At 44.2% G+C, this 23938-nt stretch overlaps 1 protein-coding gene across 2 annotated transcripts in view; it reads left to right on the top strand.

Annotated features, from left to right (window-relative positions):
- MKI67 (marker of proliferation Ki-67) overlaps positions 1-23938 on the top strand; it is a 28386-nt gene that overhangs the window by 2856 nt on the left and 1592 nt on the right. Inside the window, exons 3-14 of one of the 2 annotated variants that reach the window (XM_082406688.1) lie at positions 1707-1785; positions 1877-1992; positions 5193-5259; positions 7160-7205; positions 7650-8723; positions 10027-10202; positions 13109-13424; positions 13514-13632; positions 13740-13911; positions 15754-15909; positions 16877-21495; positions 22380-22823. In XM_082406688.1, coding sequence (XP_082262814.1) covers positions 1707-1785; positions 1877-1992; positions 5193-5259; positions 7160-7205; positions 7650-8723; positions 10027-10202; positions 13109-13424; positions 13514-13632; positions 13740-13911; positions 15754-15909; positions 16877-21495; positions 22380-22823 — 7384 coding nt within the window. Of the gene's footprint in view, positions 1-1706; positions 1786-1876; positions 1993-5192; positions 5260-7159; positions 7206-7649; positions 8724-10026; positions 10203-13102; positions 13425-13513; positions 13633-13739; positions 13912-15753; positions 15910-16876; positions 21496-22379; positions 22824-23938 lie in introns of both variants that reach the window. The other variant, XM_082406687.1, reaches the window with a different exon arrangement.

Here is a 23938-nt window from a genome sequence, read left to right as displayed (position 1 = left end):
AAAAAAAAAAAAAAGGGAAAAACAAAAAACATTTTGAGGCTTCCCTGGTGGTGCAGTGGTTGAGAATCTGCCTGCCAATGCAGGGGACACGGGTTCGAGCCCTGGTCTGGGAAGATCCCACATGCCGAGGAGCAACTGGGCCCGTGAGCCACAACTACTGAGCCCGCGCGTCTGGAGCCTGTGCTCCGCAACAAGAGAGGCCGCGACAGTGAGAGGCCCGCGCACCGCGATGAAGAGTGGCCCCCGCTTGCCGCAACTAGAGAAAGCCCTTGCACAGAAACGAAGACCCAACACAGCCATGAATAAATAAATAAATAAATAAAATTAATTAAAAAAAAAGAAAAGAAACAAAACATTTTGGTACCAAATAGCAGTAATTCTGTTATTATACTGTAGTGATTAAGTGTATTTTTATGCGAGATTTTATAATCCAGAAACCCACTTGTAAGTGTTTGGTCATGATACAGGTAGGAAGGGATATTCTTAGACTCCAGAGGTTCGTATTGAGTACAGAGAGGAGGCATACGGTCTGTTCAAACGTGTAAAACCACAGGATGGTAACAGGAACACCAGAGACCCAAAGAGCCTTGCTAAGGGCATCTTTGGTTAGTTTCTGTGTGGGTTTGGGAATTCTCCCTTCAGCTGTTTCCTGCTGATGTTAGTTTTCTGTAAAAAGACAGGTTGCATCTAGATAATTTGTTGTTGCTTTTAGATTAGTGTCTGTAATGATAGGAGGCTTGTGACTCTGTCAGTTAATAATGTGGTTTATTTATTTATTTATTTTTGGCTGCGTTGGGTCTTCGTTGCTGCATGCGGGTTTCCTCTAGTTGTGGCGAGCTGGGGCTACTCTTCGTTGCCGTGCACGGATTTCTCTTTGCGGTAGCTTCTCTTGTTGCGCAGCATGGGCTCTAGGCACACAGCTTCAGTAGTTGTGGCTTGCGGGCTCTAGAGCACAGGCTCAGTAGTTGTGGCACACGGGCTTAGTTGCTCTGCGGCATGTGGGATCTTCCCAGACCAGGGCTCAAACCCATGTCCCCTGCATTGGCAGGCGGATTCTTAACCACTGCACCACCAGGGAAGTCCCAATAATATAGTTTTAAAACAATAAAAAGCTCACAAGTTATGAGCATTTACTGTGTGCCAAACAAATGACAGACATGAGCAACTCATTTAATTTTCTGAAGAACACCATGATACGTTTGCCAATGGAGTCCTCTTTGTATATGAAGAAACTGAGACACGGAGAGGCCCTGGCATGAAATAACAGCACTTTTGGTGATGATTAAACCTTTAAACATACATAGCATTACCAATAAACATACATAAACCTTTTTTATAGGAAAAAAAAAAAAAGCACAGAGTACAAACAGTAAGTATTCTCCAAACTGATGTAAGGTACTCCTTTAGTTGGATCTTATAAGCATAGATATTTTAGTGAAAGGCAATTCAATTTTGTATTCTAATATTTTCCATTATAATTATTTTTAAGTACTCTAAGTTTTAATGATTTAAAATAGTTGCTTATACAATACTTATAAAAATTGTGGGCAAAATGCAAAGATCATTTACATTGCCCAGTTTGTCTTTCCTTTATGTCATTACATTTACAGATCAAACATAGAGTCAGATGCTGTTTTATTTTGAATCACTGATGTAAGTTTTTAAAATTGCAGCAACCTAAAAAATCTTTATTCTTTTGAATTAAGGGGTATCGAGTGTGACATTCGTATTCAGCTTCCCGTAGTGTCCAAACAACACTGCAAAATTGAAATCAATGAGCAGGAGGTGAGTGGGTTTTTGGAAGTCTGTTTTTTAAAACTTTTCACTTTTTATCCATTTATTAGTTTACATGTTTTCCTCTCTTTTCTACTTGTAGGCAATATTGTTTAATTTCAGTTCCACAAATCCAACACAAGTAAATGGATCTACTTTTGATAAACCTGTACAGCTAAAACATGGAGATGTGATAACTGTTGTTGATCGGTCTTTCAGGTGGGTAAGAATTAAATGGGCTAAAAATAAATAGACCTTCTGATTCACCAAAAACTAGCCTCACAGTTCATCAGTGATCCTTCTCTAATGCGGGTGAATGTCAGCATGTTTGAGGTTGCCATTCCCAACGCAGTCTTTATCTAAATTCATATGGATCTAGAAGGAATGGCAAGTGAGGTTTATTGTGTGCTCCAGCTCAAAGATTTGAGAGCACGTAACTATGCCAAGGTGGCCACGTCCTAAAGGAGTTTCATTTGGTTGCAAGTGTTGTGAAACTGCATTCATTTTACTTTTTTTATTTTAAAGTAAAATACACTCATAGAGAAAGTTACAAAACGAGATGTATGACCCAACTTACCATGAAGTGACCAGTCTTGTGATCATCACCCATCATGGACCGAATTGTGCTCTCCCTAAATTCCCAAGTTGAAGTCCTAACCCCCAGCTTCCTGGAATGTGGCTGTCTTTGGAAATAGGACCTTGAAAGAGATGATTAAGTTAAAATGAGGCCATTAGGCTGGGTCCTAATTCTATCCGAGTGGTGTCCTTATAAGAAGAGGAGATTAGGACACAGAAGCCAGGGGAGCAGGTGTTCAGAGAGATGACCATGCGAAGAGGCAGCGGAGGGCGGCCGGAGCCAAGGAGAGAGGCCCCGAGGAAGCCAACCCTGCCGACACCTTGATCTTGGACTTCCAGCCTCTGGACCTGTGAGAAAATAAATTTCTCTTGTTTAAGCCACCCGGGGTGTGGCATTTTGTTATAGAACTAATACACCACCCAAGTCATAAACAGAGCATTTCCGGAAGTTTCTTTCATGCATCTTCTAATCATTACTTCTTCCCTGCACCAAGTAAACCACTAATGTGGCTTTTCTGATAGCATGAAAGTCTTTAGAGTTCTACTACCTAAGCATGCATCTCTAACTGCTATGGTTTTGTCTGCCTTTATTAAACTCCATAAATTAGTAACTGAGTTCTGCTCTTACGGTTGTGGGGATTCATAGCATGGATGGGATGGATGAATTCATCCCAGTTTGTTCCTTCTCACTGCTTAAGGATTTCACGGAAATAATATCCACAGTTATATACACAATTATACACAATTTATTCATTCTGGATGGACATCTGAGTAATTTCCAGTTTCTGAAATGAGTCAGAGCTTGCTTTTTATGATAAGATATGGTTAATTTTTTACTAATCTGTCCTGGGTATTTGGAAAAAATGTGTGTTCCACAGCTGCTGGGCGGAGTGCTCTATCTGTGTAGGTCCATCAGATTCAAATTCCTGACTCTAGAATCCTAGTAAATTTTCCCCCTGATTCTTAGTTACCTGGACAGATAAGCTGAAATCACGCATTGAAGATTTTTTTTTTTCTTTTTGTTTTTTAACTGTCAGTTTTTTGCTTCCGATATTTTGAGGCCATACTATGGGTTTAAATTAAGAATTATCTCCTCTTGGCGGATGAAGCTCTATCATGTATCATTCTGAAATGTCCTGTACCTTTAATAATGCTTTTTTAAAATTATTATTAATTAATTAATTTATTTATTTTTTTGGCTGTGTTGGGTCATCGTTTCTGTGCAAGGGCTTTCTCTAGTTGCGGCGAGCGGGGGCCACTCTTCATCGTGGTGCGTGGGCCTCTCACCGTCGTGGCCTCTCTTGTTGTGGAGCACGAGCTCCAGACGCGCAGGCTCAGTAGTTGTGGCTCACGGGCCTAGTTGCTCCTCGGCATGTGGGATCTTCCCGGGCCAGGGCTTGAACCCGTGTCTCCTGCATTGGCAGGCAGATTCTCAACCACTGCGCCACCAGGGAAGCCCCCCCCTTTAGTAATGCTTTTGATGAGAGATTTCATACTATAGTTTTGTGGTTTTTTTTAATCACATTGCTTTCAACTTTCATAATCCTTAAGATTTAGACGATCTTTTGCAACCAGCTGTTAGGTGTACTTTTGTCTATAACTGGTTGATCTTGATGGATTGACCCTTTTATCATTATAAAATGTGCAGTGTCTCTGAATAACTTTTATCTTACAGTCTATTTTGTCTGGTATTGGTACAGCCTCTCCACCTCTCTTCTGGTTACTATTTGCATGGTATATCTTTTCCCATCATTATCCTTTCATCTTGTTTGTGTCTTTGACTCTAAATTGTGTCTCTTGTAGGCAGATATAGTTGGATCATTTTTGTCATCATTCTGCCAAATGGAACTCCATCTTCATTTCTGCCTTCATTTGTATTAAATAGATATTTTCTAATTTGAATATCCTGGTTGTTTCTTTTTCTGTGCTTTTTGTGAATTTGCCTTCATTTTTAAAGGGTATTTTTTATTGGATAGAGAAATAAATATTATTTCTAGGTAGGAAATATTTGATGAGGAATGGAGAACAGAAATATGTCCCCCAAATGAGATGCTGCTCAAATTAAGATTAGTTGAGATGACAAAGTACCTCCAACAAAGACCAGGACATGGGTCATAGGAAGAAGGGCTTGATTCAGAACTCTGGTACCATGAGAAACAATTCCAGACGCTTGGCTGCTTCAGAGCTTACTTAGGTGGCATCTAAATTCGAATCAGGCTGTCTCACCGAGGTACCCGAGTTCAGCGTGTGTTATAAAAGGTTGTTCTGTGAATGGATACCTGAGGTCTGTTAGAACAACCATGTCTCTTGCTAAATATCTTTGCGTCTTGCTAAAATGTGCCTGTCTTTGTTCAGATACAGATGGAGTAAGTGGGAAGCTGAAAAGATCATAGTGATCTTAAAGTATAGCTCTGTGGTTACCCTGTGGTGAATGACAACACAGAGTGATAAAGGTGTCAGATGCCACCCAGCTTCTTGGTTGACCTTCCAAGCCATCAGATGATTTCCACGACCAAAATCTAGCAGACACCGGGTTTTGCTCTCTTGCGCAGTTGGTTCCAACACAGGAGGTGCTCAGGGAAGTTGTTGAATCTTACAGAATAGTCAGGGTTCAGAAATTTAATCCGGTCCCAACCTCTGACCGTGGTGTTCCAAAAGAAATCAATTTACCTAAGTTTTTAGCGTAAAAACACTTTCCTAATTTCTTTCCATGAATAAGGTAATATCTTGAATAAAACCTGATCTTTGTTCCTTGCTCCTTGGACATTAGTCAGATGTGGAAGTTTTATCATTGGTTACAAATCTTTAATCTGAATATGTGCCTGTCATTCTGTGCACTTCAGGTATGAAAATGAAAGTCATCAGAATGGAAGCAAGTCACCTGAATTTCCAGGACAAAGATGGGAACAGGTGATGGGGGATATTATGGAACTTTGGGCTCTGATTCTTTTGCATGATGATATGAACTCATTTATATGCACTTTGACACTGATTTCTCACAAGGGAGAAGGACTTACCAGTTATAGTAGGAAAATGTCACTAAGGTAGTAAAACAAGTTGAACTTAGGTATATTAAGATAATTTAAACTATCCTTCCTCTTTTATTCAAAATGAGAGTACTAGGTGTTACACTTTGGGCCCAAAGTCTCCTAAAGTATCTCACAATATGATTTCGCAAACCTTTGGCTAGGGCAACCCTGACGCAGAACTCAGATTCTAGAACCACATGATCTGGCGGCTCATTTTTTGTCCCATTGTACTCATCGGTCTTTATTCATCCAAAATAATCACATCAGAGTTGTAGGTACCAATGATGCTTCCCAGTTTTGACAGACAGATGACCCACGACACTGGAGGAAAGTTACTGCCCTGTGTCTATCAGTGGAGAAAACATATTCCAAACGGCCCACCTTATTAAATTGCAGTCTGGGCCCATTCTGGGAGATTTAGTAGGACTTAGAAGGTTCTGGGTTAATACTGAGATGTCTTATCCTTGTTACTTTTTATGAAGCTACTCAAGCTATTCTCTTCTGACCAGGTTGGAATTCCCTGGCTTAAGAGTCTTAGCACAGATACTCCTGAAATCAGCAGTGGGCTCTTCATGTGAAGTTCCCTGCTCCTGCTGTGTGCCCTTGCTTCCCCAGAGGACTAACTTTAATGTCAACCCTGCTCATCAGCTTTGGGGGAAAGCTAGCTTTTGAGGTATCCCACCCACCTACCAACCCAGCTTCTAACTTGTTAGTAGGTATAAGGAAACCAACCAAAAAGCTGGACTATGGGTTAGATAAGAGGTCCCAGTGGTCTATGACCTGTTCGTTATCTGGATTGTGATCATGTAAATATTGAAGTTGAATACTTAGAACGTGTTATTTGACACTGATTTTTATGGCTATTGGATATTATAGTACAAAAAATATGGGCTTGTATTTTGCACACATTTTTTAATTTTAATTCATTTTTATTGTTCAGTCATATGATTCCTTTTGTCAACTTCAGATCGGAAGTTAGAAACCGAGCCCTCACATGGGAAGTTTGAGAAGCAGCGTATTCAATACCAAGAAATCGGAAATTGATTAAAGAAAGAAGTTAAAGTATTTGCCTTTGGATATATTTTGTGATTTTCCCCCCTAATAATTCAGAGGATATTATTTTTCCTCCTTTGAAACAATATTGGACTTTTATATCTTACATCTGTGTTATTCGGTAGTTGTTCCTCACCCAATAAAAAGCTGCCTGGGAAGGAATGTGAAGGCGGCCCAGCGGGAGGGCTGCATCCCAGCCCGTGCTCTGAGGGTACAGGGCCTCTGGGTGCATCGTTTTCGCTTTTGCCTTAACTTCTGGGCTTTCAGATAAATACTTAGTATCTGCCAGCAATGAGCACACACGCTAAGTGGAGCCCCACTTCACCCACAGGTCCTGTAGCCAACTTTTGATAAAACAGTGTACAGTCAATAGTCTGTGCCCTTGGTAGGTTCCCAGATACTGAGTGTGGATGATGTTTACTTTTAGCTTTGATTCTTCTTTCGTAGAAGTTCAAGGAAGTTATAAAAAGTCACTGAGGTTCAATTTAAGCAGTTTTAATCTTCAAGTTTGTTTCTTATTCTATTACTATATTTTTAAAAAATCAACTGAGAAATGCTTGTGTTATGAGTACCAGCCCAATGTCTTGGGCTCGTTTCTCAAAGTCTCTGAAAGTTCTCTAAGAACAGTTGGGTAGAGAAGGTCATCAACAGGAAGAACATTTTAGTAAATATGACTGTCGGTATTTGAAAAGGCATCTAAATTGCTGTTCTTATCTGCCAATTCACAGGAGCCTTCACGTCGGGTCTCAAGATCTAGCTTCCCTTCCAACCCTGGTTAGTAGTTTTTTTGGTTTTGTCTGGGATCCTGTAAGATTGGTTCTCTATGTAGCTTTGTGGTAAGGAAGGGACAGACATAGGCAGACACCTGAGTTAACTTTTCTCAAGTGATGTATGGGTGCCATATGCTTGTTGGAGGGTCCATGTAGAGATGAAATGTCATGCTCAGTTGTCCCCCCAATTCTGAGCAGATTGATAGCATTGGATGTCTCCTGTTGGTTATAGGAGGTATAGGAGGCTAAAGTGATTTATTTATTTTCATCATGGAACTAGTACCAGAATGCCATTATAATACATTTTGGACATTAAGAAATTTGTAGGCTAAGTGAAAGGCTAGGTTTTTAAGACAATTTGAAATAATTTTAAAATGTGAATATTGCCCATGTGAATCATTGAGAAAATCTCGAATTTCTGCTTCTTATTTCATAACTCATTGTCAAGACGGAAAAGTTCAAGATTCCATTGCCCGTTCAAAATTCACGGAAGAAGCTGCTTCAGGAAGGCCTGTGGTGCACGGGAAGAATGTCACAGGAGCTGGTACTGTCTCAGGTGGCTCAGGAGATCCTGTTGCCGGGAAAACACCTAACAGCGTTCATCCCTCAGAACTTCCCCGAGATAACGGCAGAAATGCAACAGCTCCCACTGCTGGGGATTCTCAAGAAGATTCCAGTGTAACATTGGGGAGCAGTAATGGAGAATTGAAGGCTTCTTCCTCTATAAAGTGTCTTAAGGGTAGTGACCAAAATGAATCTCCCTTTAGGAAGCTTTATGAGTCAATGAAGGTGGAGTTAGATGTGAAATCAGGAAAAGTCAATGTTCTACAGAACCGCAGAAAATCAGGATCACAGAGTCATTGCACAACAGAAAAAGAAAGCACTGGTGGTTTACAGAGTGAGACTCTGGTCTCACTTAAATCCAGACCAAAATCGGGCCAAAGCCCCCAAATTAAGGCAGACCCTGCTTCAGGAGAACAAGGAAGTAGCCAGACTGAGGGAAAGAGGAGTGATGAGGGGCCATTTCAGACCCCCAGGGAGACCAGGAGTCCCAGCATCCTCTGCACAGAGATAGAGATGCTGAAATCCACGACCCCTGTACGATATTCACAACAAAGTCCCTCACGGAGCCGGCGGAGTGAAGACCTGAGTGTTGTCACTGGTGGTGCATCCCTGAACCTAGATCAAAGTGAAGGCTCCAGGGCAGGTAATAAAACGTTTCCTCCTCGGAAGTTCTTACCGAGAATTCAAACGCCCGTGAAAGTTGAGAGTTTTGGAAATACACCGGAAAAACTTTGCCCCAAAAAGAGGAAGAGGATTCCTACAAATGTTGACGATCTGACAACAGAAACAGAGATTCTGCATCAGACAGTTTCAGCTCCATTGGTCCCTGAAGTTGAAAGGAAGATTCAAAGCGATTTTCTCAACAAGCCTGAGAAGCTGGGCGTGGCAGCTGATCCGGTGTGCCCTGGGTTACCGGGTCTCAGCTCAGCTGATGTCAGCAGCTTCGGCGATTCCACGAGTAAGTTTGTTTAACTGTAAATTTATTTCCCCCCCCAAATTTACGCCTACCTTATGTCTAGATATGAATTAGTGGGACCTTCCTTCATTCACGAATGATTAGCTCTGTGAGGCACATAAGGGCACATATTCATCATCTACTCATAGATTTGCCTGAAGACCCAGATAACCAACCAACCAGAAGAAGTGCTGGTTATTAGGGAAGAATTAGCAGGGGGTCTAAGGAGATAAGGTGGTCCAAAAACATATTTGATTCTTCTGTCTACCACAAAACAAAGGAGAATAAGCATAAGCATAATTGCTTTTCACAGGAGTTTAATTCTGAACTATAAGCTCTTTTATCCTATGAGTTTGATCCTCTAGAATAAGTCAGTGGAAATCCCTTGGAAATCTTTTCATGTGGGGTGGCTCCTAGAACACACCTGCCCCATCCCCATGGGTTTACGTGCCAGGTGTTCTTTTACGTGCCTTTCAGACACTCATTTCCCATCCTCTATTCTGGCAGCAGGAGGGCCCACGGGACAGGAGTTTTGTTATCTTCCTTTTGCAAATGGGGAAACCAGTAACCTAATGGCACCCCGTGGGTGGCAGAGATGTGACCCGTGGAGCAGGCGTGGTAGCTCCAGGGCCTCCCACGCTCCTCGGGGGCCCCCAGGTGTTCTGATGCTGTGCCCCGCTGTCAGCTCTGCTTCTGCAGGGATCCCCCAGGGCAGGAGTGTGCGGCTCTGAAAGCAGGCCCACGCACATCAGTCACGGAGTCCCCACAAGTCTTACAAACGGGGCGCCTCACTTAGGCAAGGGTTTATATTGACAAGTGGTTCACAAAGATGGATAGTGGGGCTTGGGACGCATGAATTGCCCATCTGTCAATATCACCAGGAGAAGTTTCCAGCTCGAATTCTACTCACTGGATAGGTCTGAGTGAGACCCAAGTGTGAGTCTCTTGGAAGAGCTTCCTCAGGCCACTGCTGAAGCCCCATCCCCATCATCCCCCAGCTCCAAAGTGGGAGCCACTGATCCAGGCCACTCCCTTTATTAAGCTCTGTCCGCACAGGACTTGTCAATGTTTAAAGAAAGTCCTTGTCCTGTCAGGTTGGGACTTGGCATTTAGTGGTTTGTCCTGGATCTTTCCTGAGCTCTTGAAGCAGCATCACCTTCGTCAACATCACAAGAGAGTAAAGGTGTGTGAGGTGCCAGGTTTCAGTGAGCTTACAGTAGGTTTGTCTTTAATGGTAAATGGAAACAAGTCACACCTATGGTACGGTTCTCCTTTGCCCTCTCTATGTCTGTACCCATTCCTCTAGATAAGATGGATGGGGTGTCCCTGAAGAGGAGGCGGGTCTCCTTCGGTGGTCGCCTGAGACCTGAATTATTCGATGAAAACTTACCTCCTAACACACCTCTCAAAAGAGGAGAGACACCAAAGCAAAGACGGTCTCTGGTCACCCACACGCCAACCGTCCTGAAGAAAATCATCAAGGTGAGTTTACCCACTGGTCCCCCCTGTCCCCCCTTCGGGTCTGATGATAGCGCACATCCTTGGTCCATATTCTTTCCAACCCCTCACACTAGTAGAATGACGATGAACACCTTTTTCTTTCTAATAACAAAGTAAAAATATAAAAGTCTCTGTGAGAGCTCATTCATGCGGGTGTTGGGAAATGAACACCTGGGTTCCTAACCACGGCCCGAGGGTGACTGAGCACAGGTGGGTCCTCAGGACTTTCCTTCTCTGCAGAGGCCTCTGCTGACCACACTTCCAGGGCCAGGTGGTCATGCTAGGGTTATAGTAAATACATTTGGAAAGACTCTAGAGGCATCGTGACACAGAACCATAAGGTTTTGGTGTTTTTCCCTTTTAGAATTACAAGGTGAAAAGAAAAATCTTGGATGGCAGCACACCCATGATTTTCATCATCAGCTCTTTACAGTTTTTCATCACCTACCCTAGGCTGTGATTTTAGGTCTCTAGAAAGGGGTTGGCCCACAGCTCGCCTTCATCAGAGGGCCTGGGAAGTCTTTAATTTCCTTTCACACTAACAGGTGTGTGAGGTATGTCTCCTTTCCTTTCCTTTTATATGGGCTCCTGGAAGTGAGTGGCTGTCTTTCCATGCAGATCAAAGGTGGTTAAATTCCCACGGACGGTGTTTCCTTGGACTTAGATAAGAGCCTCACTCATGAGGAAGTTCCTTTCATCTTTCCACCTGAAATACCCCAATTAAGAATTGTTTGGTGCCTTCTCCCCCCACCCCTTTTTTTTTTTTTAAGTGAGAGAGATAGACTCCCATCTCTACCATATACTTGCCAGACACTGTTTGAAAAGTTTGGTGCTTCCAGGTTTAAACAGTTTGGGATTGACAGGTACACACGGCTATATTTAAAATAGATAACCAACAAGGACCTGCTGTGTAGCACAGGGAACTCTGCTCAATATTCTGTAAACCTAAATGGGAAAGGAATTTGAAAAAGAATAGATATATGTATAAATGAATCACTTTGCTGTACACCTGACACTAACACAACATTGTTAATCACCTATACTCCAATATAAAATAAATAGAAAGCCTGGTGGTACTGAATTCTCTTAGCTTTTGCTTGTCTTTAAAGCTTTTGATTTCTCTGTCGAATCTGGATGAGATCCTTGCCAAGTAGAGTAATCTTGGTTGTAGTTTCTTCCCTTTCATCACTTTAAATATATCATGCCACTCCCTTCTGGCTTGGAGAGTTTCTGCTAATAAATCAGCTGTTAACCTTAAGGGAGTTCCCTTGTATGTTATTTGTCATTTTTCCCTTGTTGCTTTCAGTAATTTTTCTTTGTCTTTAATTTTTGCCAATTTGATTACTATGTGTCTCTGCGTGTTTCGCCTTGGGTTTATCCTGTATGGGACTCTCTGTGCTTCCTGGACTTGGGTGGCTATTTCCTTTCCCATGTTAGGGAAGTTTTCGACTATAATCTCTTCAAATATTTTCTCTGGTCCTTTCTCTCTCTCTTCTTCTGGGACCCCTATAGTGCGAATGTTGTTGCGTTTAATGTTGTCCCAGAGGTCTCTTAGGCTGTCTTCATTTGTTTTCATTCTTTTTTCTTTATTCTGTTCTGCAGCAGTGAATTCCACCATTCTGTCTTCCAGGTCACTTATCCGTTCTTCTGTCTCAGTTATTCTGCTATTGATTCCTTCTAGTGTATTTTTCATTTCAGTTGTTGTATTGTTCATCTCTGTTTGTTTGTTCTTTAATTCTTCTAGGTCTTTGTTAAACATTTCTTGCATCTTCTCGATCTTTGCCTCCATTCTTTTTCCCAGGTCCTGGATCATCTTCACTATCATTATTCTGAATTCCTTTTCTGGAAGGTTGCCTATCTCCACTTCATTTAGTTGTTTCCCTGGGGTTTTATCTTGTTCCTTCCTCTGGTACATAGTCCTCTGCCTTTTCATTTTGTCTATCTTTCTGTGAATGTGGTTTTCGTTCCACAGGCTGCAGGATTGTAGTTCTTGCTTCTGCTGTCTGCCCTCTGGTGGATGCGGCTATCTAAGAGGCTTGTGCAAGTTTCCTGATGGGAGGGACTGGTGGTGGGTAGAGCTGACTGTTGCTCTGGTGGGCAGAGCTCAGTAAAACTTTAACCCGCTTGTCTGCTGATGGGTGGGGCTGGGTTCCCTCCCTGTTGGTTGTTTGGCCTGAGGCGACCCAGCACTGGAGCCTACCTGGGCTCTTTGGTGCGGCTAATGGCGGACTCTGGGAGGGCTCACGCCAAGGAGTACTTCCCAGAACTTCTGCTGCCAGTGTCCTTGTCTCCATGGTGAGCCACAGCCACCCCCCGCCTCTACAGGAGACCCTCCAACACTAGCAGGTAGGTCTGGTTCAGTCTCCTGTGGGGTCACTGCTCCTTCCCCTGGGTCCCGATGTGCACACTACTTTGTGTGTGCCCTCCAAGAGTGGAGTCTCTGTTTCCCCCAGTCCTGTCAAAATCCTGTAATCAAATCCCACTATCCTTCAAAGTCTGATTCTCTAGGAATTCCTCCTCCCATTGCCGGACCCCCAGGTTGGGAAGCCTGACGTGGGGCTCAGAACCTTCACTCCAGTGGGTGGAATTCTGTGGTATAAGTGTTCTCCAGTTTGTGAGTCACCCACCCAGTGGTTATGGGATTTGATTTTATTGTGATTGCGCCCCTCCTACTGTCTCATTACGGCTTCTCCTTTGTCTTCGGATGTGGGTATCTTTTTTGGTGAGTTCCAGTGTCTTCCTGTCGATGATTGTTCAGCAGTTAGTTGTGATTCCGGTGCTCGCGCAAGAGGGACTGAGCGCACGTCCTACTCCGTCATCTTGAACCTACAGAGAAGTTATATTTGTGGTAAGGTTTCTTATGCACATTTAAATCTTGTCAGGAGCAGCCGCAGCCATCAGGGAAAGAAGATTCTTCAGAAGTCTGTCTGGAAGTGACTGCACAGGATGCATTCACGAGGTCTCCAGCTCCTAACGCTGCTCCCGCTTCTCCACATGCACCCGACCGATGCCGTAGGTTATCCAAGGCGTCTTCCATCTCCAGCGACAGCAGATCTCCACATCAGACAGATATTCCCAAGAGAGGAGGGAGAAAAAGTGGCAACCTGCCCTCCAAGAGAGCTTCCCTGGATCGAAGCCAGCATGGCATCTTACAGATGATTTATTCCAAGAGAAGGAGTGGCGCTTCTGAGGCCAATTTAGTTGGTTAGTGTTGTATCAGCAGATAGGTTTCAAGGTTGATTTTCTCGTTAGTGCCGGTTTTGAAAAGTCTCAACATCTTTTCCCTGTGACAGTGGCAAAATCGTGGGCAGACGTGGTAAAACTTGGTACCAAGCAGACCCAGACCAAAGCTGTTAAACGTGGCCCTCCAAGACCCCTGAGCAAAAGGCAAAGAAGAACCAATACTCCGAAGGTAAGTGTTCCAATGTGAATTGCTCTTTGACACATAATATGATTAAGGGATACATTAAGTGTGGATTGAGGCTTTGACACTTTGTTGATTTCCTGATTGTTTTCCAGAAGCCGACTGGCATCATTCACAATCAATTTAGCACAGGCCATGCAAACTCTCCCTGTACCATAATAATAGGGAAAGCTCACATCGAGAAAGTGAACGGGCCGGCTCGGCCCTACAGGATGCTGAACAACTTCGTGGTCAATAAACCAATGGACTTTAGTGAAGATCTTTCAGGTAAAAGCATAGCCATGGCTCTTAGGAACCAGAAACCTTTCATCCTCCTGTGTGGGTCCACATGGGTGGGTATCACGTTTGTTTATCTGCTGTGCATGGGACAGGAGGACAAACAACCTAGTCAACTCGGAGGGTCATGATATTCAAGGAAGAGGGTGCTGGATTGGAGAACAAGGCCAGGTCCCTGACGATTTGGGGTCACGTGGCCTGTAGGAAGCAGGTATGGCAGGAAATGCACATCTTTACCTGGGAGAGCAGCACAGGTATACGACGTTGACAGCGGCTTTATGGTGAAGAAAGCAGCCTTGCTCTTATAATTGCCAGGGGTGGAGCAATTGGTTTGAGTGATATTTTGCTTCTTCAAGATTTCCTTTCCTTCCATGTAGCTTAGCTGGTTCGTGAAGCAAAGGCTTCTTTGAGCCATTCATAGTTGAGCCAGTATTGCCATTTTCAGTAAAAGTGTGATGTGAGCTGCTGATACTTGTACCGGATTAGAACCACGGCAGGGCCCTAGGTTTGGGATGTTATGCTATTTCGTTTGACCAGTAGTTTCCATTCTGAGCACTTCTGGAGGGAGGTGACACTTGAATCCATTAGGTGGAATCTTGTTTTTATTTCCTGGCAGATTTTAAGATGGGAGAATTGTTGTACCACTTATAAAACCCATGCAAGATACCCTCCAATTAGAATCACATTTGGATCAACATATTTAGCTTTTTAAAAGCAAACTATAAAAATGTAGAACAGTGATAGCCAGAGTTCTGATAGCATGCTCCATGAGTGAAAAACAATTTGAGCTTATACCACCCAATATGCAGATATATGTGTATCTGTGTATCCTTGTAAATTATGCACACGTGTGAGTGTACTACTACATATGTTACGAAGCATTGAAGACAAATTCTCAAAAATATTTATAAGATAAATAGAAGTTTAAATAGTACCTGGGATGGTAAGTTTTCTCAGCCTTCCTTCAAAACATTTTTCTAGACACTCAGCAAAGGCCACCCCTCGGTGTTAGTACTTTTATGACAAAACATTAATATGTGATGAAATAGTAAATCTTGGATATTTTAAGTAAGGCCTGAACGGTGGCAGAGGAATGAGCTTTTTAAGTGAGTTGCCTGGCTTGGGTGCCTTCAGAACAGGCTTCCCAAACACAATTTGCAGACGGCTGCCAGACTGAGAGAGCGTTTTGGTCCATTGATGTCAGAATGAGAAAAGTAAGGAGAACAGGAGGAGAATGAGAGTTTGAGAAACTTAAATCTTCCCTTTAGAGTACTGGATGGGTTTGCTTGTTTGTTTTCTGAGATTATGTTAGTACTACCTTTTGGTGTTAAAATGAAAAGATGGTGATATGATTACTTGACAGTACTAAAAATGGGCGGTCCTATCTCACTTTTAAAATTTGGACATTTTATTTGTACATAAACTCTAGTACGGCATAACCTAGGACTTACCGAAGGAGCATGAGGGCCCTAGATTTGGGGAAGCATGGAGAGGGACCCTGAAGGGCAGCCTCTGTCCTCTGGCCAGGGCTCACAGCTGGAGTTTACTCTAGAAGAGGGTGGACATCGACTTCCTTCATTCCATTTTCTTTCCAAGAGGAAGGCCAGAGAAGAGGCCATATATGAGTCTAACTTCCCATTGCCTTCTTCAAAAAATGGGTTCACAGCTGATGCATCAACCTCTCCCATGAGACCCTGTCTCCCAGAAGTTCTAGGGTGTGATCTGTTGTTTGCCTTCTGACATTTCCTCTGTTGTACGTGAGGACGGGCGTGCTTGTTTGCAGGTGTGAGCAGTCTGTCTGTTAACTGTTTTTCCACTATTTTCATGTAACAGGGCTGCCTGAAATGTTCAAGACTCCAGTGAAAGAGAAACCACAAAGGGTGAGCCTGTGTCCCTCCACTTTTTCAAATTCAGAGGATTTGCTTGGAAAAGAGCTTCCAGTACCTCATTCAGGAGAAAAACCTCTGCTGTGCGCTTCAGAAAATTCTGGTTGGTTTCCTTTTTTTCCCCTGGCACTTTGATCTTTTCAGTGGAAACTGTAGATGGTCTTCTTTTTTCACAACAGCTACTGTATTATTTATTTCTCTACGACAGATATTCCTGATAAAGTACCATGTCCAGCTTCCCTGTCCCACTGTTTTTAGGGGAGGTTTCTGTCAGCAGCTGAACCAGCACTGGCTTTCAGAGACTTGCGTGAAAAGGCATGCCTGTTTACTAACCGTAATCTACGTGTGTACACGTGGCCTTCCTCACTTAGCATAAGTAAAGCGGCTGACAAGCAGGAAAATGTAATGATCTCTCATCATACCTATATGTAAATTACTCAAATGTGAAAGAGCTGTCAGTTACCAAAGAGAAAGGCAGCAGGTGTGCACCGCGCAGGTAGTCCTGTTAATCTCTGGTTGGGCACCTGCCGCAGGATGAGAGTGAGATGTGAGTCTGTTTCTCTCTCGTTTACACTGGTCACCAAGTTTCTTTCATAGAGGGGACAGCGTGCTACACTCAAGATGCTTCCTGTCACTAAAGAATTGATGTTTCCTGTGTAACGTGGACCCTTAGCGTACTAAGTATAATCCATATTATTGCATTGGTGGTCCAGCAGATGAAGCAGCTGTTTCTCACATTTGATGAAAAAAATGTCTGTGTTCAGCTCACTGAGACCTGGCTGGCAGCCTTCAGGTGACCCTTCTTAAGGAATGTTTTTCTTTTATCCAATCCCCATAGACCCTTACCACTGCCTATGCATGACCCCACTCTGTGTCACCCAAAAACATTGTTCTTAATTGTGTGTGGTTCATGTCAGACAGATTTATGGCCACATAAGCAGCCTCATATCCTGAGGTGGATGGGAGGCTGGGTTATTGGTCCTTAAATAATACCTCATGAGGCTAAAACACCACATTGGCACATACAGTGCACAGAATATACTCATCATGTATGTGTTAATTTCTTATAGGACAGAATGTGTTCCCCGGGACTCAAGATGCACCAAAAGAGCTGTCTGATCAAAGTTCTGCAAGCCCTGCCTTAAGACACCAGTGTATTAAAATAAATGAAAGTATTATGAAAACTCCGAGGAACGTGTATAAAACAACAGGTGCTGAGATGAAAACTCCAGCGTTTGAGGCAACGACACCAAACACAACATCTAGTGCAAACAAGTTTAGAAGGTCCATGGAGCTCAGAAGCTCACAGACACCAGGTGTAGAGTGTAAATACGAAGGCACAAAACCTGACACTCTTGAGAATGTCTTGGGAAGGTGTCTGAGGAAAACACCACAACCAGAGCAGAAGCTGGAGGGAGACGTGAAGGAAAGTGAAACATGTACAAAAAACATGGAATCAAAAGAAAATTCCAAAACGATGATAGCTGTGAGGAGATCAAGAAGAGCTTCAGAGCTGAAGTGTGAACTAGCAGCAGGCCTGACCGCCCTCGAGAGCTTGCAGGAGCCAGAGCCTGAGGAAGACCAGCTGGACATCCCAAGTCTCCTGCAGACCCCAGCTCATGCCAAGGAAGCAGTGGATGCAGAGAACAAAGCCACAAAAATGCGCTGTAAACCTCCCAGATCAGGCACAGTCGGCACGCCCACCAGGACAAACACACAGCTCAGGACGCCTTCCTGGAAAGTGGATGCAGAAGATGCCTCAGCCCTCGGGAAACTCACACAGACACCAGGGAAAACCATGCCCATGCACAGAGAACCAGGTGATGATAAAAGCATCAAATTGTTTAAGGAAACTCCGAAGCAGAAACTGGACCCTGCGGAAAATGTAGCTGGAAGTAAGAGGCGGCCAAGGACACCCAAGGGAAAGGCCCCACCTCTGGAAGACCTGGCTGGCTTCAAAGAGCTCTTCCAAACCCCACATCATGCCAAGGAACCCCTGATTGATGACAAAACCCCCAAAATGCTCTGCCAATCTCCACAGCTAGAAGCAGTCAACACACCAAATAGAAAGGGACGTCTCAAGACACCTTCCCAGAGAGTGGATGTGCAGGAAGATGTCTCAGCTCTCAGGAAGCCTCAGCAAACACCAGGGGAAACCACACACTCACAGAGAGAACCAGGGGGTGGTGACAGAGGCATTGCAGTGTCTCAGGGAACTCCAGAAGAAAAGCTGGACCCTGCAGAAAATGTAACTGGAAGCAAGAGGCGGCCAAGGATACCCAAGGAAAAAGCCCCACCGCTGGGAGACCTGGTTGGCTTCAAAGAGCTCTTCCAAACCCCAGATCATGCAGAGGAACAAATGACTAATGAGAAAACCACCACAATACCCTATAAATCTCCAGCAGTAGAACCAGTCACCAGGCAAACAGGTAGAAAGAGACGGCTCAGGTCACTGCCAGGGAAAGTGGATGTAGAAGAGCCCTCAGCGCTCAGGAAGCCCACACAGACACCAGGGGGAGCCAGGCACTCAGACAGAGAACCAGCGGATGGTGATAAAAGCATCAAATTATCTAAGGAAACTCCAAAGCAGAAACTGGACTCAGCAGAAAATGTAAATGGAAGCAAGAGGCCGCCAAGAACACCCAAGGAAAAGGTCCAATCTCTAGAAGACCTGGCAGGTTTCAAAGAGCTCTTCCAAACCCCAGATCATGCCAAGGAACCAAGGGCTGTTGTCAAAACTCCCAAAATGCTCTGCATGTCCTCCCAACCACAGCTAATTGTCACACCAACCAACATGAAGAGATGGCTCAAGACACCTCTGGGGAAAGCGGATACAGAGAAAGAGCTCTCAGCATGCAGAACGACACAGTCACCAGGGGAAACTAGACACTCAGAGGGAGAACCAGTAGATGATGATAAAAGCATCATATTGTTTCAGGAAACTCCAAATCAGAAACTGGACTCATCAGAAAATGTAAATGGAAGTAAGAGGTGGCCAAGAACACCCAAGGAAAAGGCCCCACCGCTGGAAGACCTGGCTGGCTTCAAAGAGCTCTTCCAAACCCCAGATTGTGCCAAGGAACCAACGACTGATGACAAACCCACCAACATACCTTGTCAATCTCCACAACCAGAACCAGTGAACACACCAAGTAGAAAGGGGCGTCTCAAGACACCTTCCCAGAAAGTGGATGTACAGGAAGATGTCTCGGCTCTCAGGAAGCCTCAACAAACACCAGGGGAAACCACACACTCACAGAGAGAACCAGGGGGTGGTGACAGAGGCATTGCAGTGTCTCAGGAAACTCCAGGAGAGAAACTGGACCCTGCAGAAAATGTAACTGAAAGCAAGAGGTGGCTAGGGACACCCAAGGAAAAGGCCCCACCCCTGGAAGACCTGGCTGGCTTCAAAGAGCTCTTCCAAACCCCACATCAAGCCAAGGAACCAATGACTGAGGACAGAACCCCCCAAATGCTCTGCCGATCTCCACCACCAGAACCAGCTGTTACATCAACCAGCATGACCAGACATCTCAAGACACCTTCCCAGAAAGTGGCTGTGCAGGGAGACCTCTCGGCACTCAAGAAGCCCACACAAACACCAGGAGAGGCCACACACTCACACAGAGAACCAGAGGGTGGTGACAGAGGCATTGCAGTGTCTCAGGAAACTCCAGAAGAAAACCTGGACCCTGCAGAAAATGTAACTGGAAGCAGGAGGTGGCTAAAGACACCCAAGGAAAAAGCCGCACCGCTGGAAGACCTGGCTGGCTTCAAAGAGCTCTTCCAAACCCCAGATCATGCAAAGCAACCAATGACTGATGAGAAAACCACCACAATACCCTATAAATCTCCAGCAATAGAGCCAGTCACCAGGCGAACAGGTAGAAAGAGACGGCTCAAGTCACCACCAGGGAAAGTGGATGTAGAAGAGCCCTCAGCGCTCAGGAAGCCCACACAGACACCAGGGGAAACCATGCACACACACAGAAAACCTGTAGGCGATGAAAATGACATCAAAGTGTTTAAGGAGACTTTAAGGCAGAAACTGGTCTCAGCAGAAAATGTAATTGGCGTCAAGAGTTGGCTAAGAAAATTTAAGGAAAAGGCTCAACCCCTGGAAGACTCGTGCAGTTTCAAGGAGCTCTTCCAAAAGCCAGATAAGGCCAAGGAACCAATGAGTGATGTTAAAATCGCTCCAGTGTCCTGCCAATCTCCACCAGCCAAACCAGTCCCCAGACGAACAAGTAGAAAGAGACGGCTCAAGTCACCACCAGGGAAAGTGGATGTAGAAGAGCCCTCAGTGCCCAGGAAGCCCACACAGACACCAGGGGATATGCAGAGAGAACCTGTATGTGATGAAAAAGACAGCAAAGCGTTTAAGGAAAATTCAAGGCAGAAATTGGTCTTGGCAGAAAATGTAATTGGCATCAAGAGTCGGCTAAGAACATTGAAGGAAAAGGCTCAACCTATGGAAGACTCGGGCAGTTTCAACGAGCTCTTCCAAAAGCCAAGTCAGGCCAAGGAACCAGTGAGTGATGTTAATATAGCTCCAGTACCCTGCCAATCTTCACCAGCCGGACCAGTCACCAGGCCAGCAAGTAGAAAGAGGCGACTCAAGTCACTGCCAGAGAAAGTGGATGTAGAAGAGCCCTCAGCACCCAGGAAGCCCACACAGACACCAGGGGATATGCAGAGAGAGCCTGTATGTGATGAAAAAGACAGCAAAGTGATGAAGGAAACTTCAAGGCAGAAACTCAACCCTGCAGAAAATGTAACGGGCATCAGGAGTCGGCTAAGAACATTTAAGGAAAAGACCCAACCCATGGAAGACTCATGCAGTTTCAAAGAGCTCTCCCAAAAGCCAGATCAGGCCAAAGAACCGGTGAGTGATGTTATAATCACTGCAGTGCCCTGCCAGTCTCCACCAGCCGCACGAGTCACCAGGCCAGCAAGTAGAAGGAGGCAGCTCAAGTCACCACCGGGAAAAGTGGACCTAGAAGAGCTCTCAGTACTCAGAGAGCCCATCCAAACAGCAGGGGAAACCACGCACAGAGAACCAGTAGGTGATGAGAACAATATCAAAGTGTTTAAGGAAACTTCAAGGCAGAACCTGGACTCAGCAGAAAATGTAATTTGTGTCAAAAGTCGGCTAAGAACATTTAAGGAAAAGGCCCAACCCCTGGAAGATCCGGCCAGTTTCAAAGAGCTCTTCCAAAAGCCAGATCAGGTCAAGGAACTGGGAAACAATGCTTCTGGAGTTAAGAGAGCCCCAAAGCAAGCAGCAGACAGAAGAAGACCTGTAGAAATATCCCGAAGAGTCCTCAGGGCCCCTAAAGTAAGGTTCACGGGAGACCCTGTGGGCAGCAGAGACCCTGTAAAATCACCAGGTGAAAGCTGCATCTCCCCGTCCCCCAAGAGGAAACTGGGAGAAGATGCAAGGGTTGTGGGCAGGAAGAGGCTATGCCCCACGATGGCTGCACAGGACCCTGAGGAAGAGAAGCCCCTCCAGAAGAAGCAGAGGACAGCCCCCAGGGAGAGACGGGAGCCCCCCAAACCCTCGGGCGTGAAGAAGAGAAGCCTGAGGATTTTGGCACAAAGGACTAAACCTGTGGGAAACCTGCCCAACAATGACGTGAAAACTAAAGCTACGGATCCACAAGGAGAAGCCGCGCACGCTCCAAATAAGGTGATGCAATCGTGTGATGCAATCGTGTGATGTAATCGTACCATGTCATCTTGGGTGGATGCTCTCCATTCTCGTATAACGTTTGCTATAAACTGTACATAACCCAAATGTATGTGTGGGTACCCTTTCCCCATGGGGTCCGCCTTCAACACAGTGAGTAACTGCAGACCTTCGTAAAGCATCCTTTGGGGATTTCTAGAGAGAATAGGCTAATTTGGGAAAATAACTGGTCAAAATTATTATTACACATTTTGCCAAGAACTTCTCGGGAAGTGACTGAGTTGTGTTCACCTTCAAAGGTGTGGAACTTTGTGCCGAGAAAAAGTGGGCAATTCAGTCCTGCCTTGTTCCAGACACCGAGACCTGGAGTGCTGGGTAGAAGTAGTATCTGCGTCAGTATTTAAACAATTAGAACAATTTACACGGGGCGTGTGTCTTGGGAAGACCATAACTGTCAAGGCTGTCAGATAGAGAAGCTTGTAAATTCGATTCCAGAAATAGAGATTTTCCTGTCCTGCTCTATCAATGATTGTTAAAGGATTAGGAATTCACTTACTACCTGAATAATGGGGCATTCTCCTGGAATACCCTTTTAACGCTTGTTATAATCAGACGTATATGACATTCAGACATTGTGATTGGAATTTATACTGAATTCCTTACTTATGGTTTATCAGTAGAAATGGTGATTTCTCCATTGGAACAAAGTGACAGGCACTCCCTTGACTCGATTAGATTACTGGCATCTTAGAAATTGAACGAATGGAAAATTTTCCAATTAATTCCCCTTTGAGTTCACTTTCGAATGATTTTCTCCATGTTGAGTTTTAAGATTTGTATTCCTCATTCTTGACGTTTTTTGGATGTCTTTTGAATTTTTTTAGGGAATGTCCCTGCGTACCAGGCGCCCCACTAAAACCAATATAGAGGAGCAAAGACCTGGGGTTCTTATATCAGCAGGAAAGATGAAAATAAAGAGAAGTGAAAAGAAGTCCCTGAAGACCTCCCAAGAGATGAAGCTACAAAGCCCAGAAGATGGAGCCGAGACTCCTACCTCTGGGGGCAAAGTTCAAGAGAGAAGGAGGCACTTGAGATCTGGGAAGCAGAATCAGAAGCCTTTGCCTGATGCAACAGAGGAGACAGCAAGGCAGGAAAGGGTGGAAATCCCCGTGAAGAAGCAGGAAGAGAAAGAAGCAACGGAATATTCAGACTTCAAGGGTTTGAGATCCAGAAAGATTACTCTCCGCCCTCGAGGAAACACTTCGGAGGGTGAATCCGAGCAGAGAGTAACCCGGGGTGCCAGGAGATGTGCCAACAGCCTTCAAAAGGCAAGTAATTTCCTGTTTCTCTTTTTTTAAGTGCATAGAATGTTTCAATATAATTTTTGCCCCATGTTGCTAGAGCAGACACAGCACATGATATGTAATAACACACCACCAGCTCCCGGTTAGACTAATGTTAAGAGGCATGAATCTAAACCACATTTTGTGGCTCTATATTCAGGTGTATCTGGGTTAGGAATTCCACTTTGAATAGTAAATTCACATTATAAAGTCATCATTCAGGAAAAACAAGGGATGGGACTTCCCTGGCGGTCCAGTGGTTAAGACTCCGAGCTTCCACTGCAGGGGGCTCGGGTTCAATCGCTGGTCGGGGAACTAAGATCCTGCTTGCCGTGGCCAAAATTTTTAAAAAAAGGAAGAAAAAGGGATTTATCCAGTTAGTATTTTCTGACTGCTTATTGCATACCCTGTATTAAGATTCCAGGCAGCTGTCTTCAGTCTCTGGTTAGAGACTGAATGAAACTTCCAGAGGGGTAACGCCTGATTTTGAAGGCGTCCCTTTGGCAAGCTGGGATGAAGAACAGGTGGAGGTGTGTTTAGCTGGGTAGTACTGTTAAGAGTTCCCATCCGGGAGGCAGTCTGGTGTCCTTTGTCCCATCCCACATGCGCTCTCCACTCACACTCACGTAGCATTGAGGGACGGTCCCCTTCAAACACATCAGTTGTTTAGAAGACCCAAAAGGTTTTGGCCTGAGAAAAAAACCAGGCCAAAATCTTTTGAGTCTTCTGGTTTTTAATTTGTTTCACATCTGGTCAAGTTGAGATTTTTAAGAACCTCTTTTTTATTTGTAATAAAAGTTGACAGCTTGATTTTTTTCAAAACAGTCAACCAACTGCAAACACTTGTTAATAAAGGTCTTAAATAATTGTCTTTGTGTATAAAAGAAAAAAAAGATTTCAGCCTGATGATACATTTGAATTCACTTTTCCTGAATGGTATTTATGAAAATTAGTGAAAATATACGTATTTGTGTGGAAATTTTCTTTCTCTTTTTATGATGTATTAACTTAAAAATAGCTTACAAACCTTTCTATCAAAGGACACAATATTTAACTTTAAAAAATTAAATAGTAAAAACAGTTTAAGGCAACTTTTACAG

This window comes from Balaenoptera borealis (assembly GCF_965194805.1).
Source record: "Balaenoptera borealis genome assembly, chromosome: 10".
NCBI lineage: Eukaryota > Metazoa > Chordata > Mammalia > Artiodactyla > Balaenopteridae > Balaenoptera > Balaenoptera borealis.
Note: the sequence above shows the minus strand (reverse complement) of the source record. Positions and strands in the feature narration are given on the sequence as shown.